Source organism: Epinephelus lanceolatus, chromosome 11, assembly GCF_041903045.1.
Source record: "Epinephelus lanceolatus isolate andai-2023 chromosome 11, ASM4190304v1, whole genome shotgun sequence".
Lineage (NCBI taxonomy): Eukaryota > Metazoa > Chordata > Actinopteri > Perciformes > Serranidae > Epinephelus > Epinephelus lanceolatus.
Genome location: NC_135744.1, coordinates 3,132,193 through 3,148,876, shown reverse-complemented (window position 1 = coordinate 3,148,876; position 16,684 = coordinate 3,132,193). Strand labels below are relative to the sequence as shown.

The 16,684-nt window shown below is 41.0% G+C and overlaps 1 protein-coding gene across 2 annotated transcripts in view; it reads right to left on the bottom strand.

The window, feature by feature from the left end:
* The window catches only part of LOC117265969 (galactosylgalactosylxylosylprotein 3-beta-glucuronosyltransferase 1-like), a 137,151-nt gene that overhangs the window by 12,548 nt on the left and 107,919 nt on the right, over positions 1–16,684 (bottom strand). For both annotated transcript variants that reach the window (XM_033640831.2, XM_078172145.1), the window contains 2 exons: positions 2,838–2,979; positions 154–632 (listed from right to left, as the gene is read on the bottom strand). In XM_033640831.2, the coding sequence (XP_033496722.1) occupies positions 154–632; positions 2,838–2,949 (591 nt within the window). In that variant the 5' untranslated portion in view covers positions 2,950–2,979. The remainder of the gene's footprint in view (positions 1–153; positions 633–2,837; positions 2,980–16,684) is intronic.

Here is a 16,684-nt window from a genome sequence, read left to right as displayed (position 1 = left end):
AGAAGGCTTGTGGCGCTGGTGTCTGACACTAAAATCACTGACAAAATGGTGGTATTTGACAACTTCGGAATGAGAATGGGCTGGACATTGCACTCTTAAAGAGAAATTCAGCTCTACATCCTGTTTTTTTTTCTTTGCAATATAAATGTTTACCTCCTCAAACAGCTCTAGACTGTATGTGTTGTCATCGTCTGCAAAGTAGACAATCCCGGGCTGGCTTCTGTTTACACTAAATTTATCCCGGAGCCACCGAAGGGCTAGGTTCCTCTGTAGGGTACCCCGAGGTATTCGGGGGTCCCTAGTGTCCCCGCGTACTTTATAGTTCCGGGGCGTCTCTACATTAAGGTGGGTGTAGTTGAGTCCTGTTTCCAGGAGGAGACGGCTGACCATAGTGCTCCTCCTCTGGGAGTCCTCCACCAGGATCCAGTGCAGGTTGGGTACGTGCAGCAAAGTGTTGGATAGACGTGTCAGCTCTGCCTTCTGTACTGGACGGCTGTAGGTGGGAGTGATGATGTGGATGGTAGGTAGGATGTCAGACCAGGGCAGAGGCCTGCTGTAGACATACTGAAGTGGGCAGTACTCCTTGAGAGCAAAAGTATTCCTGGAGTTGGAACGACCATCACGTCTGTCATCTAGCCAGGGGAAATGATTACAGTGAGCCTCTGTGTGCTGTCAAATACTGATGAGACCTTGTGCTACATGAAGTGATTGTATATTCAGATTTGTGTTTCTTATTGACAGTTTGTTGTCTTACAAGAAACTCTATTTAATCTGTAGACAATTTGGTGCTAAACACATCATATAGTAAACAGAACCATGCATTACACCCTGGCTTCAAGGCATTATTATTATTATTATTATTATTAATAATAATAATAATAATAATAATAATAATAATAATAATAATAATAATAACAAGACTCCTTTACAAGTCCTTTACAAGACTCAGTCAAAAAAAACTGTCTGCAACATGTATTTATAAATCATAAAGTCAAACAATGTAGTAATATACTATAATAATCAGACAAAATAACTAGACAAAAATCATAATTATAACAATTTGGTATTAAATTATCATCATAAAGTCATCATCAGTGCAAGTCTTGATGTGTGTGTGTGTGTGTATGTGTGTCACACCATTAAAGCAGACTGAATATGCCACCTTGAAAAGGTGTGTTTTCGGACTGGATTTTAAAGTGGATACAAAGTCAATATTGCAAATGTCATGGGGGAGAGAGTTCCAAAGGCGGGGGAAAGAATGGCTGAAGGCTCTCGAACCCATTGTAGTCAAGCCAGCAGATGGTGATGTGAGTTTAATTGCAGAAGCAGATCTAAGAGTACAGGATGGTGTATAGATATGAAGCAGTTCAGACAGGTACCAAAGGGCTTGATTATGAAGGGCATTAAAGGCGACAAGTGAAATCTTGAAATCGATATGATATTTAACAGGAAGCCAGTGAAGCTGCTGGAGAACAGGAGTGATATGATCTAAAGTAATGATACGTGTGGCTGAATTCTGGACCAAATTGAGTTTATGATTATACTTGATGGGAGGACCAGAGGACAGAATTGCAACAATCAATATAGCATGAAGAGTGAACAAGGATAGCGGTGCTGTGAGGTGTATGCAATGTACTGTCCAGGATGACACCCAGACTCTTAACCTAGGGGGAAGGACGGACTTTGGAGTTGTCAATGGTCAGGGGGAAACTATGCAGTTTACACAAAGTAGATGTAGTACCTACAAGGAGAACCCCAGTTTTATTACAGTTTGAGGAAGTTATACAAGAGTCAAGATTTAATATCCAATAAGCAATCAGAAAGGGAATTGGGTGGAAGAGTGGAATTAGGCTTGGTGCATAGATAGAGCTGGGTGTCATTTGCATAGCAGTGGAATTAAGTTTTTGAAGATATAAACAGTTTTTCTGAAGATATGGCCAAGTTTAAGTTTATTTACTTTATTAATCCCCGTGAGGGGAAATTCAGTGTTTTCACTCTTGCTTGTCAATTACACACAGGTCCGAAAGACACACACATGCACAAACAGGACCTATACATGCACAAAGTGGAGAGATATCAGAGTGAGGGGGCTGCCCTTGGTGAGGCGCCCTGAGCGGATGGGGGGTTAGGTGCCTTGTTCAAGGGCACATCAGCAGTGCCCAGGAGGTGAACTGGCACCTCTCCAGCCACCAGTCCACGCTCCATATTTTGTTCCGGATGGGGACTCGAACAGGCGACCCTCCGGTTCCAGCCCTATGGACTGAGCTACTGCTGCCCCAAGAGGTAGAAGTTAGATAATTAATAAAAGGGGACCTAAGACAGATCCCTGAAGAATAGCACTAGTAACTGGAAAAAAGCTGGATCTGAAATTACAAAGTTGAACAACATGAGTGTGGCCAGAAAGATATGATTTAAAGCAGGTAAGAGCAGTGCCAGTAATACCAATGGTAGCTTGTCACTCTAGATGGATATTATGTAAAATGGTATCGAAGACGGCACTCAGATCAAGAAGCATCACAATGGTTACAAGCCCAGAGTCAGCTGCCATTAAGAGATCATTAGTGATTTTTACCAAGGCTGTCTCTATAATGTAAAAGGAGTGAAAACTGGACTGAAATCGTTTAAATAGATTGTTGTGTCTAAGATGAGTGTGGACCTGTGCTGCAACATCATATCAAAATGTTACATTTTTTGCTTAGTTTTAAACTGCACTGACACTGATTCATACTGTAAGTAACACAGCACTGTTGTTGCATAATGTTATGATATTATTCAATAATAAATATTAATGGAAAAAATGTTTTAAGGTCTTACCCATTTACCTCTTCTAGCCTTACCCTTTCGAGTAGCAAGCAGAGGAGTTATGGTGCTCTGGCGCCAAACAGTGATGAGCAGCATCCAAGGCAACACAATCAATACAATAGTGACAATGTCTCGTCTCTTCGGCATCTCCAGGGTAAGTCTGAGTCATGTTACTACCTGCAAGGCACATAACATGTAAAATGTGAAATGACCATCTTTAGATCTAATTGAAGAGAATGAGCTGACAACAGAAGTTCCTTTTGAAAAGAGTTGTTAGAGTCTGTAATTATTCTATTGTACATCTTTTAATATTCAATAATGTTTTTTTACTTGAATTTTTCACATTTTATTTTTTCCTCTAAATGTATTAAATTCAATATATTTATTTCATATTTATATGATTATAAGAATTTATTTGGGCCTGAGCGACGACGAAGTCGTCTGCGAGGACCCTATTGTAATCGCGCTGTTTATTATTATTATTATTATTATTTATTATTAGGGCCCGAGCGATGACAAAGTCGTCTGTGAGGACCCTATTGTAATCGCGCTGTTTATTATTATTATTATTACTATTTATTATTAGGGCCCGAGCAATGACGAAGTCGTCCGTGAGGACCCTATTGTAATCGCGCTGTTTATTATTATTATATAAGGCACCTAGCGGTGCGAGGAGCCTATTGAAATGCAAGGAATTTTTATTATTAGGGCCCAAGCACCGACCGAAGGCCGGTGAAGGCCCTATTGAAACTGTTCCGTTTATTATTATTATTAGGGCCCGAGCACCTAGCAGTGCGAGGACCCTATTGAAATGGAAGGATTTTTTATTATTATTCTTCCTCCAAATGAATTGCCTTTTTGGGAGGCCTAACATACCCGAAAACTCATGAAACTTTGCACACATCTCAGAACTGGTGAAAAATTTGATATTTGAAGGGTCTCATGCGCGGATTCCAAAAAATGGCTCAGTAGCGCCCTTTACAAAAGTTTGAGGAAACAGCCCCTGAAGCTAGTTTAACCTACGTGTATGAAACTCGGCAGGCTTATGTAACGCTCAGAGACGTACAAAAAAGCCTCTTGGAGGCATGCTCTAAACCCAACAGGAAGTCAGCCATCTTGAATTTACTGTGCAATTTTGGTGCATTTTTGGCCATTTCCAGGGGTCATGAATGAACGAACTAGTCCTAGAGGTTTCATCCGATCGACTTCAAACCTTGGTCTGTCCCACCCCAAAGGGCAGCCCTGGCGGAGTCCAACCCTCACCGGGAACAGGTCCGACTTACTGCCAGCCACGCAAACCAGGCTCATGCTCCTTCGGTACAGGGACTGGATGGCCCTTAGCAAGGGGCCACCAACCCCATACTCCCGGAGCACCCCCCACAGGATGCCCCTGGGGACATGGTCGTAAGCCTTCTCCAAATCCACAAAACACATGTGGACTAGTTGGGCAAACTCCCATGCCCCCTCCAGCACCCTGGCGAGGGTAAAGAGCTGGTCCACGGTTCCGCGTCCGGGACGAAAACCACATTGCTCCTCCTCAATCTGAGGTTCAGAATTGACCAGATCACCTCAAACTTGGTCAAAAATGTCATAAGACGTTGATGACGCTTTATTGTGGAAACTGTGAGTTTTCGTTGAAGGGCGTGGCCATGGCCTGGCAGCGAACTTTGATGTTTCGCCATGATGATAAACATTGCTGTAACTTGACTCCGCGTGGGAACATCTTGCCAAACCTTCACACATATGATGACAGTCCAGCCCTGAACACATCTACAGTGGAATTTTGAATCACCGCCATAGCGCCACCTACTGGCAAGAGAAAGTTACTTTATACATTCTTTGATGTCCCTCTTCTAGCAGGTTAATCAGACCCACCTCAAACTTGCTGGTCTAAGTCCTTAGGCCTTGATGATACTTAGAAATTAAGCTTTTGAGTTTTCATCAAACGCTGTCACCGTGGCGCCGCCTTGTTTGCCATCAAACACGATGTTGTTTTGAAGGGACAAAGGATGCTTGAAAACTCACCAAATGTGGCATACACATCACAGGTTGCAAGTCCTGTTGTCTGATGTGATTTTTGTGCTTTGATGCACCAAGATGGCTCAACAGCGCCCCCTAGAATATTTCAATTCAGCAGCCCCCAAAGCTGGTTTGACCTGCATGTATGAAACTTGGTAGGCACCTGTAACACTCTATTACATACAAAAAAGCCTCCTGGAGCCATGCTCCAAACCCAACAAGAAGTCTGCCATTTTTAATTTACTTGTGCCACTTTTGTGCATTTTTGCCCATTTCCAAGGCTTGTAAATGAACGAACTTGTCCTACAGATTTAATCAGATTGGCACAAAACTTGGTGTATGTAAGCATGACTACGTTGTGACCAAAAGTTTTTACAGGATTTGCCCAATGTTGAATGGCACGCCCGTTGCCAAGCGTTGATTCTTGAGCTCTCGCCATGAAAAATGAAATTGCTGTAGCGTTGACATAAATGGTCCGATATCCACCAAACTTCACATGATTCATATTAGTCCCGCCCTGAACACATTTTCATTACCATATTTCCTGATACTCATCGTGCCACCTAGTGGCGAATGGAAGTACTTCTTATCAGACATTTATCTTTCGATTTATCTGAAAGTTACATGCTGTGGTGTATATTTGATATATAAAAACATGTATAATTAGTGCGCTCTCCAACTCCCTCTAGTGGAAAGAGGAAGTGATACAAAATGTGAAATATGTCATTCCAGCACTGTATCAAGGATATGCCAAGTCACTCCTGCATGCGATGTCTAACTTTGACAGAAATGAACTGACGTGTCAGAAGGCATCCTGCCAGCCCCCCCGATTTGCGTGAAGGTGCGAGGGCCCGTTCATCACTGCTTGCAGCTTTAATTAGGGCCCGAGCTATTGAAATCGCACTGTTTATTATTAGGGCCCGAGCGACAACGAAGTCATCCGCGGAGGACCCTATTGAAATTGCGCTGTTTATTATTATTATTATTATTGTTATTATGAGGGCCCGAGTGACGATGAAGTCGTCCGCGGAGGACTCTATTGAAATCGTGCTGTTTATTATTATTATTAGTATCATTCCGACATTTCGTGTCCCAATTTCCCCTTTCCCAAATTTGAAAATGCTTCTAACTTTCCACATTCATCCGGCCACATCTGAAATAATCAATATTTTTGGGCAGTTGCACATGGTCGGCGCGAAATGCCGAAATAGCACCCCCTACAAATTTTCAAAATACCCTCCCCATTGGGGTTAGTTTGTCGTAGGCAAACAAAATTTGGTACACACATGTATCATAACCAAACGCAAAAAAAAGTCTCTTGACGTCATGGTAAAATCCCAACAGGATGTCGGCCATTTTGTTTTGAATTTTTTCGTTACGGCGATTTCCACAACTTATATTTGAACGAGCTTGTCCTAGGAATTTCGTCCGATCGACTTCAAATTGGCTACAGATCATCCAGAGACCATGCTGATCAAAAGTTGTGCTCTGCATGTCTGTAGGTCAAAGAGCGTGGCTGCTAGGGCGTGACAAATTTTGGTGACGTTTCAGTTTCTCGCCATCGAATTTCGAATGGCTCTCGCACCCACATACTTGATCGTAGCAGCTTCAAACTTGCTGGACATGATGATGGCTCCGCCCTGAATTCCCCAATATGTTAATATCCCACCTTACTCATAGCGCCCCCCAGTGGAAACAGGAAGTGACCAGTTTTTACTTCAACATGTACTGATGCCACAAACTTGACCCCATCAACTTCATTCCACTTCTAATGCATGCAGAACAAGTTGGTGAAGCTACTTTATGAACGCTGTGGAGCTACATCTAATGGCGTCCGTGTGGCGGCCTGGCGACTATTGATCCCTCACCACTAAATACGTTTGGCATTTTGATGGCTTCAGTGACCTCATATCCTCATGAAAATTGATACACAGGTCAAGAATGGCGAGCTCTTACATCTGATAGGGGCGTCACCCATGGGGGGACAAAATGCCTCTATAGTGCCCCCTCAAAAAACCCTCCCCATAGGGTTTTTTTTGGAGTTGGAACATGAAAATTGGTACATATGTGTATGTTGTCCAGGCGCACATAAAAGTATCTGGCACCAATGGTCTACTCCAAACAGGAAGTCGGCCATTTTGATTTTGACTTTCCAATTGACTGGCATGTCTGTAGGTCAAAGGGCTTGGCTGCAATGGCGCTGCCATTTTTGATCCATCTCCATGCATATTCAAGCAGCTCTCTCTCCCACATAGTTCATCCAAACTGCTTCAAAATTTCTGTACATGATAAGAGCCCCGCCCTCAATGCCTCCATATGCTCGAAGGCAATCTTGCTCATGCTGCCCCCTTGTGGAAACAGGAAATGCCCTATTATACATTGACATTGTCGGATTTGCTCAAAACTTCACATGTGTGATGAGGGTCCGCCCCTGGACACACCTGCACACATTTAGTTACACTCCCAATGCCCCTGGTGGATGAACAAAACATTGCCTTTTTTTCGCTCCTGCCAGTTTTTTTCTCCCTTCTCTCTTCGCGCCACAGCCCCCGTGTGCCTCAGGCCCCCACGGTTGCATGGGGGAGTGATGACCCAATCACAGCTGCTTGCAGCTTTAATTAGGGCCCGAGCAGGTCACAGACCTGCGAGGTCCCTATTGTTTTTCTCCTGATTATTTGTATATATATATATTTTTTTTTTTCTTCCGCCAAAATGATCGCATTTTTCACTGCCTGAACATACCCCAAAACTTACGAAACTTGGAATATAAGTCACACCTGGCGAAAAATTTTACAATCTATTGTCCTCCTGAATTTCCACTACTAGGGGGCGCTATTATTAAGGAAAGTGCGTTTTGGCTCATAACTCCCATATACTTTGTCGCACATTCAAAAACCTTATATCCACGCGTTCAGTGAATTGTGCTGAATCTTGTGGTATAGGGTATATATACGCCCATTTCCGCCTCCGCCCATTTCCGCCTCCGTTTTTTTCCCGCAAATTCGCAAAATGTCAGAAACCTACTTTTTCGAATTCCTCCAAGGCAATTTCACCGATTGGCATGAAACTTTGCACACAGCATCTGTGGACCCTCCCGACAAAAAGTTATTAAAAGAATTTCGATAGTCCAAACAATGCTCAAGTTATTAAATAGGAACATCCTGCAGATTTTGTTCTAAAAAGGAAGTGCTGCGTATCTCCACATTGGTGTATCCGAATGACATGAAACTCAGGTTACCACTTCCCCATGAGCCCCTGAGGCTCTGTGCAAAATTTCGGGTGAGGTGGCGCTCTTTAAATTCAAGTATTTTATATCTCAACATCGGTTGGGCGGATTAAAACGAAACTTGGTATAATTATTGTCAATGCCCTCCTGAGGATATCTGACGAAGGACTTACTGATCCACCACTAGGTGGCGCTCTGGTGGCCGTCTAATTTAATATTTGGCACTGTGCCAACACCATAACACTCATGGAAATAAAATTGATAGGGGTGGTATAGACTGGCCCCTGTAACTCACAGACCAAAAATGACCAGCAGGTGGCGCTATTTTCAATGCAAAAGCGTTTTTGGCTAATAACTCCCACATAACATGTTGCACATTGTTAAACCTTCTATTTACGTGTTCTCTGAATTCAGCTGAATTGTGTGGTGTAAGCCACGCCCACCTTCACGGTAACTTTCCATTCGCTAAATCGTGACAAATGAAAAACGTACTTTTTCGAACTCCTCCTAGGCGATTTCACCGATTTGCACCAAACTTTGCATGTAGCATCTGTCAACCCTCCTGACAGAAAGTTATTAAAATAATTTTGATCATCCAAAAAACGGCCAAAATATAAAACAACAAATTCCTGCACATTGTTTTCTAAACAGACAGTCTTTCATATCTTGACCAAATACAGTCCGATTACCACAACACTTTGGCTAATTGTGTTCCATGGCCCGATGAGGGTTTGTGCAAAATTCAGTGCAAATCGGCCACTAGGTGGCACTCTGGTGGCAGTCTAATTAGTGTGAATGGAAGTAAATTGGAAAATCTTCAAATCCTCTTCAAAACTCATTGACTTTAAACCTCTTCTTGTCCCTCATACTTTGAGCTAGAGACACCATGTCAACTTGTAAAGAGTCAGAAGACCTTGAACTATTGGGCATGTATTCAGCTTCTACTTTTTTGAAAAATACATACGTGGGTTGGGTGCCTACCTGTATACTGGATATGTAAGTAAGAGATAACATTTATTTTTTTTATTTATTACAGCTGACAAGACTTCTAGGTGCACGCCCCCCTGACAGTAGCATGCCCTGACGTGCGTGGACTGTGAGGGTGTAGTGTAATGTACTGATTTACTGAAGACATATACTGTACCTTTTAGCTGACCTTTAAAAGATATGTGTTGAAGCAATATAATCTGTGCAACTGACAAATTACACACTGGTTTAATATTTCATGTATTCTTATGACACACACACACACACTCATTGAGCACTTAAGCATTGTGGTGGAGAAGTACCTAGGACTCACTGTGAATCATTTCTAAAAATTGCATGAGGATGGGTTCAGAAAACACTAGTGGAAAATTAGGGGAATTACAGCTTGTCCTGAGAATGACCCTAGTAAGAGGAGGCGGTCTTAGATCTAGGAAAAACATTACTCAGCAGAAATATGACACCATTATGGTGGAGAAAAAGTGACTCAGCAGAGGTGGGATATGTTACGATCAGAGCCAAGTGAGAAGGATTAAGGGAAAGAGATGACTCAGCAGAAATTCTACGATAAAAGAGTGAGCGCAAACAAAGAAATTCCAGCCTTGCTCCGGAGCTTGGCTCATTTGGGTTGTGATGTGTTTGTTGCCTGCGAGCACATTAAACTCAGTTGCATCTGATTCTACGTGTCTCCAGTGATTTTTTTGACCTCTGAGTATTTGATATCTAATGGAAGATAAAGAAAGTCCGTTTGAGAGGAGAAGAGCGAGGTTGCGAGCTAACTGGCCCGGCTCGGGACCTTGAATTTTTTGCTTCTACAAGGGCCCGTTCATCGCTGCTTGCAGCTTGAATTATTATTATTACGAACATTTAAACCCCAATTTGGCCCCTTTCCCACATACAAAAACTCACCAAATTTGGCACACGCGTTTGGTCTGTCGAAAATTTGATATTTTGGCAGTGTTGTATGTGGACGGGACCAAATGGCGACATGGCGCCCCCTAGAAAAATTTGTGTTCAACGAGTAAGAAGATGAAAATTGGCACATATGTGTATGTTGCCCAAACGACAAAAAAGTCTCTGCCACCCATGGTCTACTCCAAACATTCATCCATTTTGATTTAAAGTTTTCATTTTGGTGGCGATTTCCACAACTTTGTATTTTAACGAACTCCTCCTACAGATTTTGTCCAATCAACTTCAGATTTGGTACAGATCATTCTGAGACCATGCTGATCAAAAGTCATTAAAAGCTTTTCTCTATGTCAAGGGGCGTGGCCACTATGGCGCCTCCCTCGCCACCTGATACGTGTGGCTTTTTGATGGCTTCAATGACCTCACATCCTCATGAAAATTGACACACAGGTCAAGAATGGCGAGCTCCTACATGTGATAGGGGCGTCACCCATGGGGGGGACAAAATGCCTCTATAGTGCCCCCTTGAAATTTTCAAAAACTCCTCCCCATAGGGGTGTTTTTGGAAAAGGAAGATGAAACGTCACACCACGTCAGGATTAACTTACTCTGAGTTTTCACATAACCGCTTCATTGATGCATGCTGCTGGCCCCCCGAGATGGCGCGGGAGAGTGAGGGCCCGATCACAGCTGTTTGCAGCTTTAATTATTAGGGCCAGAGTGATGACGAAGTCGTCCGAGAGGACCCTATTGTAATTGCGCTGTTTATTATTATTATTAGGGCCCGAGCGACGAAGAAGTGGTCCGTGAGGACCCTATTGTAATCGCGCTGTTTATTAGGGACCTCGGCTGAAAGGCGAGGACCCTATTGTTCTTGTAGTGTTTATTATTAGGGACCTCGGCTGAAGGGCGAGGACCCTATTGTTCTTGTAGCGTTTATTATTATTCTTATTATTAGGGACCTCGGCTGAAAGGTGAGGACCCTATTGTTCTTGTAGTGTTCATTATTATTATTATTATTATTATTATTATTCTTTGTTTCTTTCTTTCAGCGTACGCGACTTTAAACTGGAATTTGACCCCCTGAACATGCTCCAAAACTCACCAAAATTGGCACGCATGTCAGGACTGGCGAAAAATTTTATAAAAAGAAAAAATTAATCTGAAAAGTGCCAAAATGGGCTCCCTAGCGCCACCTAACAGTTCAGACCACTAAAATGGCCACTGCAGCCAGTAGGAACATCGTATGAAGCTCAAACCAAAACAGACGTGTTCGTCTCATCAAGACCTACAAATCACGTACTCGCACCTCTGGCCTAAACCCAACAGGAAGTGAGCTATTTCCTTTCAAAGTAAGAGTTTTCCTCAAAAAAAGAAATTCCTTTAAAAGACATCTCCTCCTACACCGTTTATCGTATCGGCTTCAAACTCGCACACATTATTGTTCAAAGTGTCCTTATCAATTATTGTGCGTAACTTTTTCAATCCTCGAATGGTTTGGATGTTATGGCGTGTTTCAGGTGATGTGCTCCAAAACCTCCTGACGATTTGTTGTGCCACCTAGACACACTAAAATGCCCGGTGCGAGGGGTAGGAACCACTTAGAAAGACCAAATCAAAACTGTCTCGTTCGTCTCATAAAGATCTACAAATGTCGCACTGCAACCCCTGACCTAACTCCAACAGGAAGTGCGCTGTCGGTCTTTGAATGTAAGATGGCGTTTTTCACAAATTCTGTCGCTCAAAAATTATTTGCTCCTACACCGTTTATCATAACTGCTTCAAACTTGCACAAATTACAGCTCTACCCCTGCTGAACATTACTTGTGAAGGACTTTGTCATAACTTGAACGGTTTTAATTTTAGAAGCGTTAGAAGGTGCAGGACACAACTCCTCATGATGATCTCTGTCAGAAAAGATGAGGGCCAACACACTGTAAACTTGTGATTAAGGTGACATTTTTCAGTCCATAGACATACAAGCTTTATATGTTTGCGTTCAGAACAAATTTATCTATCTGGTGATGCTTTCAGATTGAAGATGGGACCCACGGTTTGGGAGCTAAAAGGACTAGTTTGAGAAACTTTCAACCCATTCTGCTGTCTGTGTGAGCTGCATGCAGTCCTTAATTAGCATAACAAAAGCTTCACTCTGACAGCCTGTGTGTCAGAGTGAAGTGTGTCTGTGTGTGTGTGGTCACACAGAGATGACAGTATAACATTTACCAAAGTCATTCCTAAAACTTTGAAAGAAATGCATGATACCAAAAACCTGTAAATACAAGATGTCCTGATTAAAGTCTTTTAACTCATTAAGAATTGGAATACAAGTAGTCCTGCTCAGTTTCTCCACTGACATTAACTAGTATATATTTGTGTCTGTTTGCTGCACTTAGATCATCACAGCAGCCAGTACACATCACTCAAGCTTTCCCTAGGTCACATGATTTCAAATGAATATGGATGTGTTGTTTGATCATCACACATGTCAAAGTTTCATTAGGTCACATGGCTTGTGTCTACAACTTTCAAAATATAAGCTCACACCACCTTCATAAGAACCCTGCATTTTTAACCTTGCGGGCCCCCTTATAAAAAATTATACTAAACTAAAAAATATTAAATATTAATATATTTCTCTACATTTTTTTGCTTAAATCTTTTAACCAACTTGTACTCAGATTATGCATATCAAATATTCATTCCTTTTGAGGATTTTCACAATTTATTTGCCATTTTATTTACATGAAGTCACTGTTACTTTAATGAAAAAAAAAACATGAATTAAGATTAACTATATAATAAATGTTTGATTGATTTTTTTATTTTATTTATCACAGTCTGTGATATGTGAATGATAAATAACAACACCAATTTTGATGCATTATCATTTTTGGGGGCAGTTTCTATTTTTCAATAAAAATAGACATTGTTCCCCTTCAGGACTTTTTTTTGTCTTTGTTGAAAAACAACCATAAAAATATTAATATTTTTTTTGATTTTTAACTAATACATACCAAATATTCATTGTGGGTGTATGTATGAGAGAGAAAGACAGGGAGAGAGAGAGAAAGACAGGGAGAGGGAGAGAGAGAGAGAGAGAGAGAGACATAGAGAAAAAAAATAATGTAACCTTAAAGCAACCTGCAGCTCATAATTTGCAATTTTTAGCGATACAATTACACGCACACACACACACACACACACACACACACACACACTCCACTCCCTGTCACCCCTCTCTCTCTCTCTCTCTCTCTCTCTCTCTCTCTCTCTCTCCCCCTCTGTCCTCTTTCTCCCTTCTCTCCCTCTCTGCATGTCGAGAACTCGGCCGTCTATGTCTGTCTGTCTGTGTGTGTTATACTTCTACTGTTATTATACACATATGATTAGTGTAACATATGTATACAATCAAATATTAATTCAACATTTATAGGTCTTAGTATATATTTGTGTCTGTTTGCTGCACTTAGATCCTCACAACAGCCAGTACACATCACTCAAGCTTTCAGTAGGTCACATGATTTCAAATGAATATGGATGTGTTGTTTGATCATCACACATGTCAAAGTTTCATTATCTACAACTTTCAAAATATAAGCTCACACCACCTTCATAAGAACCCTGCATTTTTAACCCTGCGGGCCCCCTTATAAAAAATCACACCTATCCCCTTCGGGATGGTGTGAACAACTAAAAAATATTAAATATTAATATATTTCTCTACATTTTTTTGCTTAAATCTTTTAACCAACTTGTACTCAGATTATGCATATCAAATATTCATTCCTTTTGAGGATTTTCACAATTTATTTGCCATTTTATTTACATGAAGTCACTGTTACTTTAATAAACAAAAAAAAAACATGAATTAAGATTAACTATATAATAAATGTTGGATGGATTTTTTTATTTTATTTATCACAATCTGTGACATGTGAATGATAAATAACAACACCAATTTTGATGCATTATCATTTTTGGGGGCAGTTTCTATTTTTCAGTAAAAATAGACACTGTTCCCCTTCAGGACTGTTTTTGTCTTTCTTGTAAAACAACCATAAAAATATAAATATTTTTTTTTGATTTTTAACTTCTAGTCAGACTATACATACCAAATATTCATTGTGGGTGTATGTATGAGAGAGAAAGACAGGGAGAGAGAGAGAGAGAGAGAGAGAGAGAGAGAGAGAGAGAGAGAGACATGGAGAAAAATAATAATGTAACCTTAAAGCAACCTGCAGCTCATAATTTGCAATTTTTAGCGACACAATTACACGCGCACGCGCACGCACACACACACACAGACACACACACACACACACACACACACACACACTCCACTCCTAGTATATATTTGTGTCTGTTTGCTGCACTTAGATCCTCACAACAGCCGGTACACGTCACTCAAGCTTTCAGTAGGTCACATGATTTCAAATGAATATGGATGTGTTGTTTGATCATCACACATGTCAAAGTTTCATGAGGTCACATGGCTTATGTCTACAACTTTCAAAATATACGCTCACACCACCTTCATAAGAACCCTTTACAGTTTTTAAAATTGAGTTTGACTTATGATTCTGGCTATTGTGGTACAACATGTGGGAAGTATATATTAATATCTGATAGTATACATATTTGACAATAATCATATGTGTATAATAACAGTAGAAGGATGGCACACACAGACAGACACGGACACACACACACACACACCCACACCCACACACACACACACACACACACACACACACACACACACACACTCCACTCCCTGTCACCCCTCTCTCTCTCTCTCTCTCTCTCTCTATCTCTCTCTCTCTCTCCCCCCTCTGTCCTCTTTCTCCCTTCTCTGCCTCTCTGCATGTCGAGAACACGGCTGTCTATGTCTGTCTGTCTGTCTGTGTGTGTCATACTTCTACTGTTATTATACACATATGATTAGTGTCACATATGTATACAATCAGATATTAATTCAACATTTGTAGGTCTTAGTATATATTTGTGTCTGTTTGCTGCACTTAGATCCTCAAAGCAGCCAGTACACATCACTCAAGCTTTCACTAGGTCACATGATTTCAAATGAATATGGATGTGTTGTTTGATCATCACACATGTCAAAGTTTCATTAGGTCACATGGCTTGTGTCTACAAGTTTCAAATTATACGCTCACACCACCTTCATAAGAACCTTGCAGTTATGATAAACGGTGTAGGAGCAAATAATTTTTGAGCGACAGAATTTGTGAAAAACGCCATCTTACATTCAAAGACCGACAGCGCACTTCCTGTTGGAGTTAGGTCAGGGGTTGCAGTGCGACATTTGTAGATCTTTATGAAACGAACGAGACAGTTTTGGTTTGGTCTTTCTAAGTGGTTCCTACCCCTCGCACCGGGCATTTTAGTGTGTCTAGGTGGCACAACAAATCGTCAGGAGGTTTTGGAGCACATCACCTGAAACACGCCATAACATCCAAACCATTCGAGGACTGAAAAAGTTACGCACAATAATTGATAAGGACACTTTGAACAATAATGTGTGCGAGTTTGAAGCCGATACGATAAACGGTGTAGGAGGAGATGTTTTTTAAAGGAATTTCTTTTTTTGAGGAAAACTCTTACTTTGAAAGGAAATAGCTCACTTCCTGTTGGGTTTAGGCCAGAGGTGCGAGTACGTGATTTGTAGGTCTTGATGAGACGAACACGTCTGTTTTGGCGAGGACCCTCTTGTTTTTGCTGCGTGCGTTTATTAGTGACCGGGCCCAACAGCAGTGGACTACTCACAAAGCAGTCCTCGCCTACAGCGAGGACCCTCCCTATACTTTTTGCTGCGTTCATTCTCACAGACCAGTCCTCGCCAAAGGCGAGGACACTATTGTTTTTGCTGCGTTTATTATTGGGTGTGAATGCTGCAAGCATTCACAACCTATGTTCTTTTACTACCAAAATTCTTTATTTTTCTTTTTGGGTGTGAATGCTGCAAGCATTCACAACCTATGTTCTTCTACTACCAAAATTCTTTATTTTTCTTCTTCTTATTATTATTCTTCCGCCGCGTTTTTCAACATCAGTTATCTTCAACATACTTCAACCGATTCAAACCATTCAAACTTCTTCAGATTCAGCTTCATTAGGACATTATCGGAAACTTTCAAATTTTTCCATAACCTTCATATTTTCCCGGGAATTCAGTGTTAAAATTCCGACTTCTATTAAAGCGGATGGAGCAAAAACGGTTGGACCGCTACTAGTTCTACAAACTTCAACCGATTAAAACCGTTCAAACATGAAAACGTTCAGCTGAATTAGGACATTCACGGATGTATTCACTTTTTTCCTAAAATTCATACTTTCCGAGATATTTCCGATTTTTCCCAAATCCTTTTCCCATTGGGAATGCATTACGGAATCCTCAAAAATCTAAAAATTTCACCTTTTTTCAAACTGTGACCGATTCATACTTTCAGCTAGAAACTCCATTCAAAATGGAAAATATTCATCATTTTGCTGACATTTTACATATGATTCAACTTTTCAATCCCATTCAAACTTTCAAAAATATTCAGCGTTTTCTGAAACTTTGTTATAATGGAAGTCAATGAGAAAATCCTTCAAACTCACTCATCTTCACCCACATATCACGAATTCATACATTGACGTAGAAACTCCATTCCAACTCTCAAATGTTGACGCTGTTGTCGACTTTCAGGAACTAATTCAAATTTTCAATATCTCTTT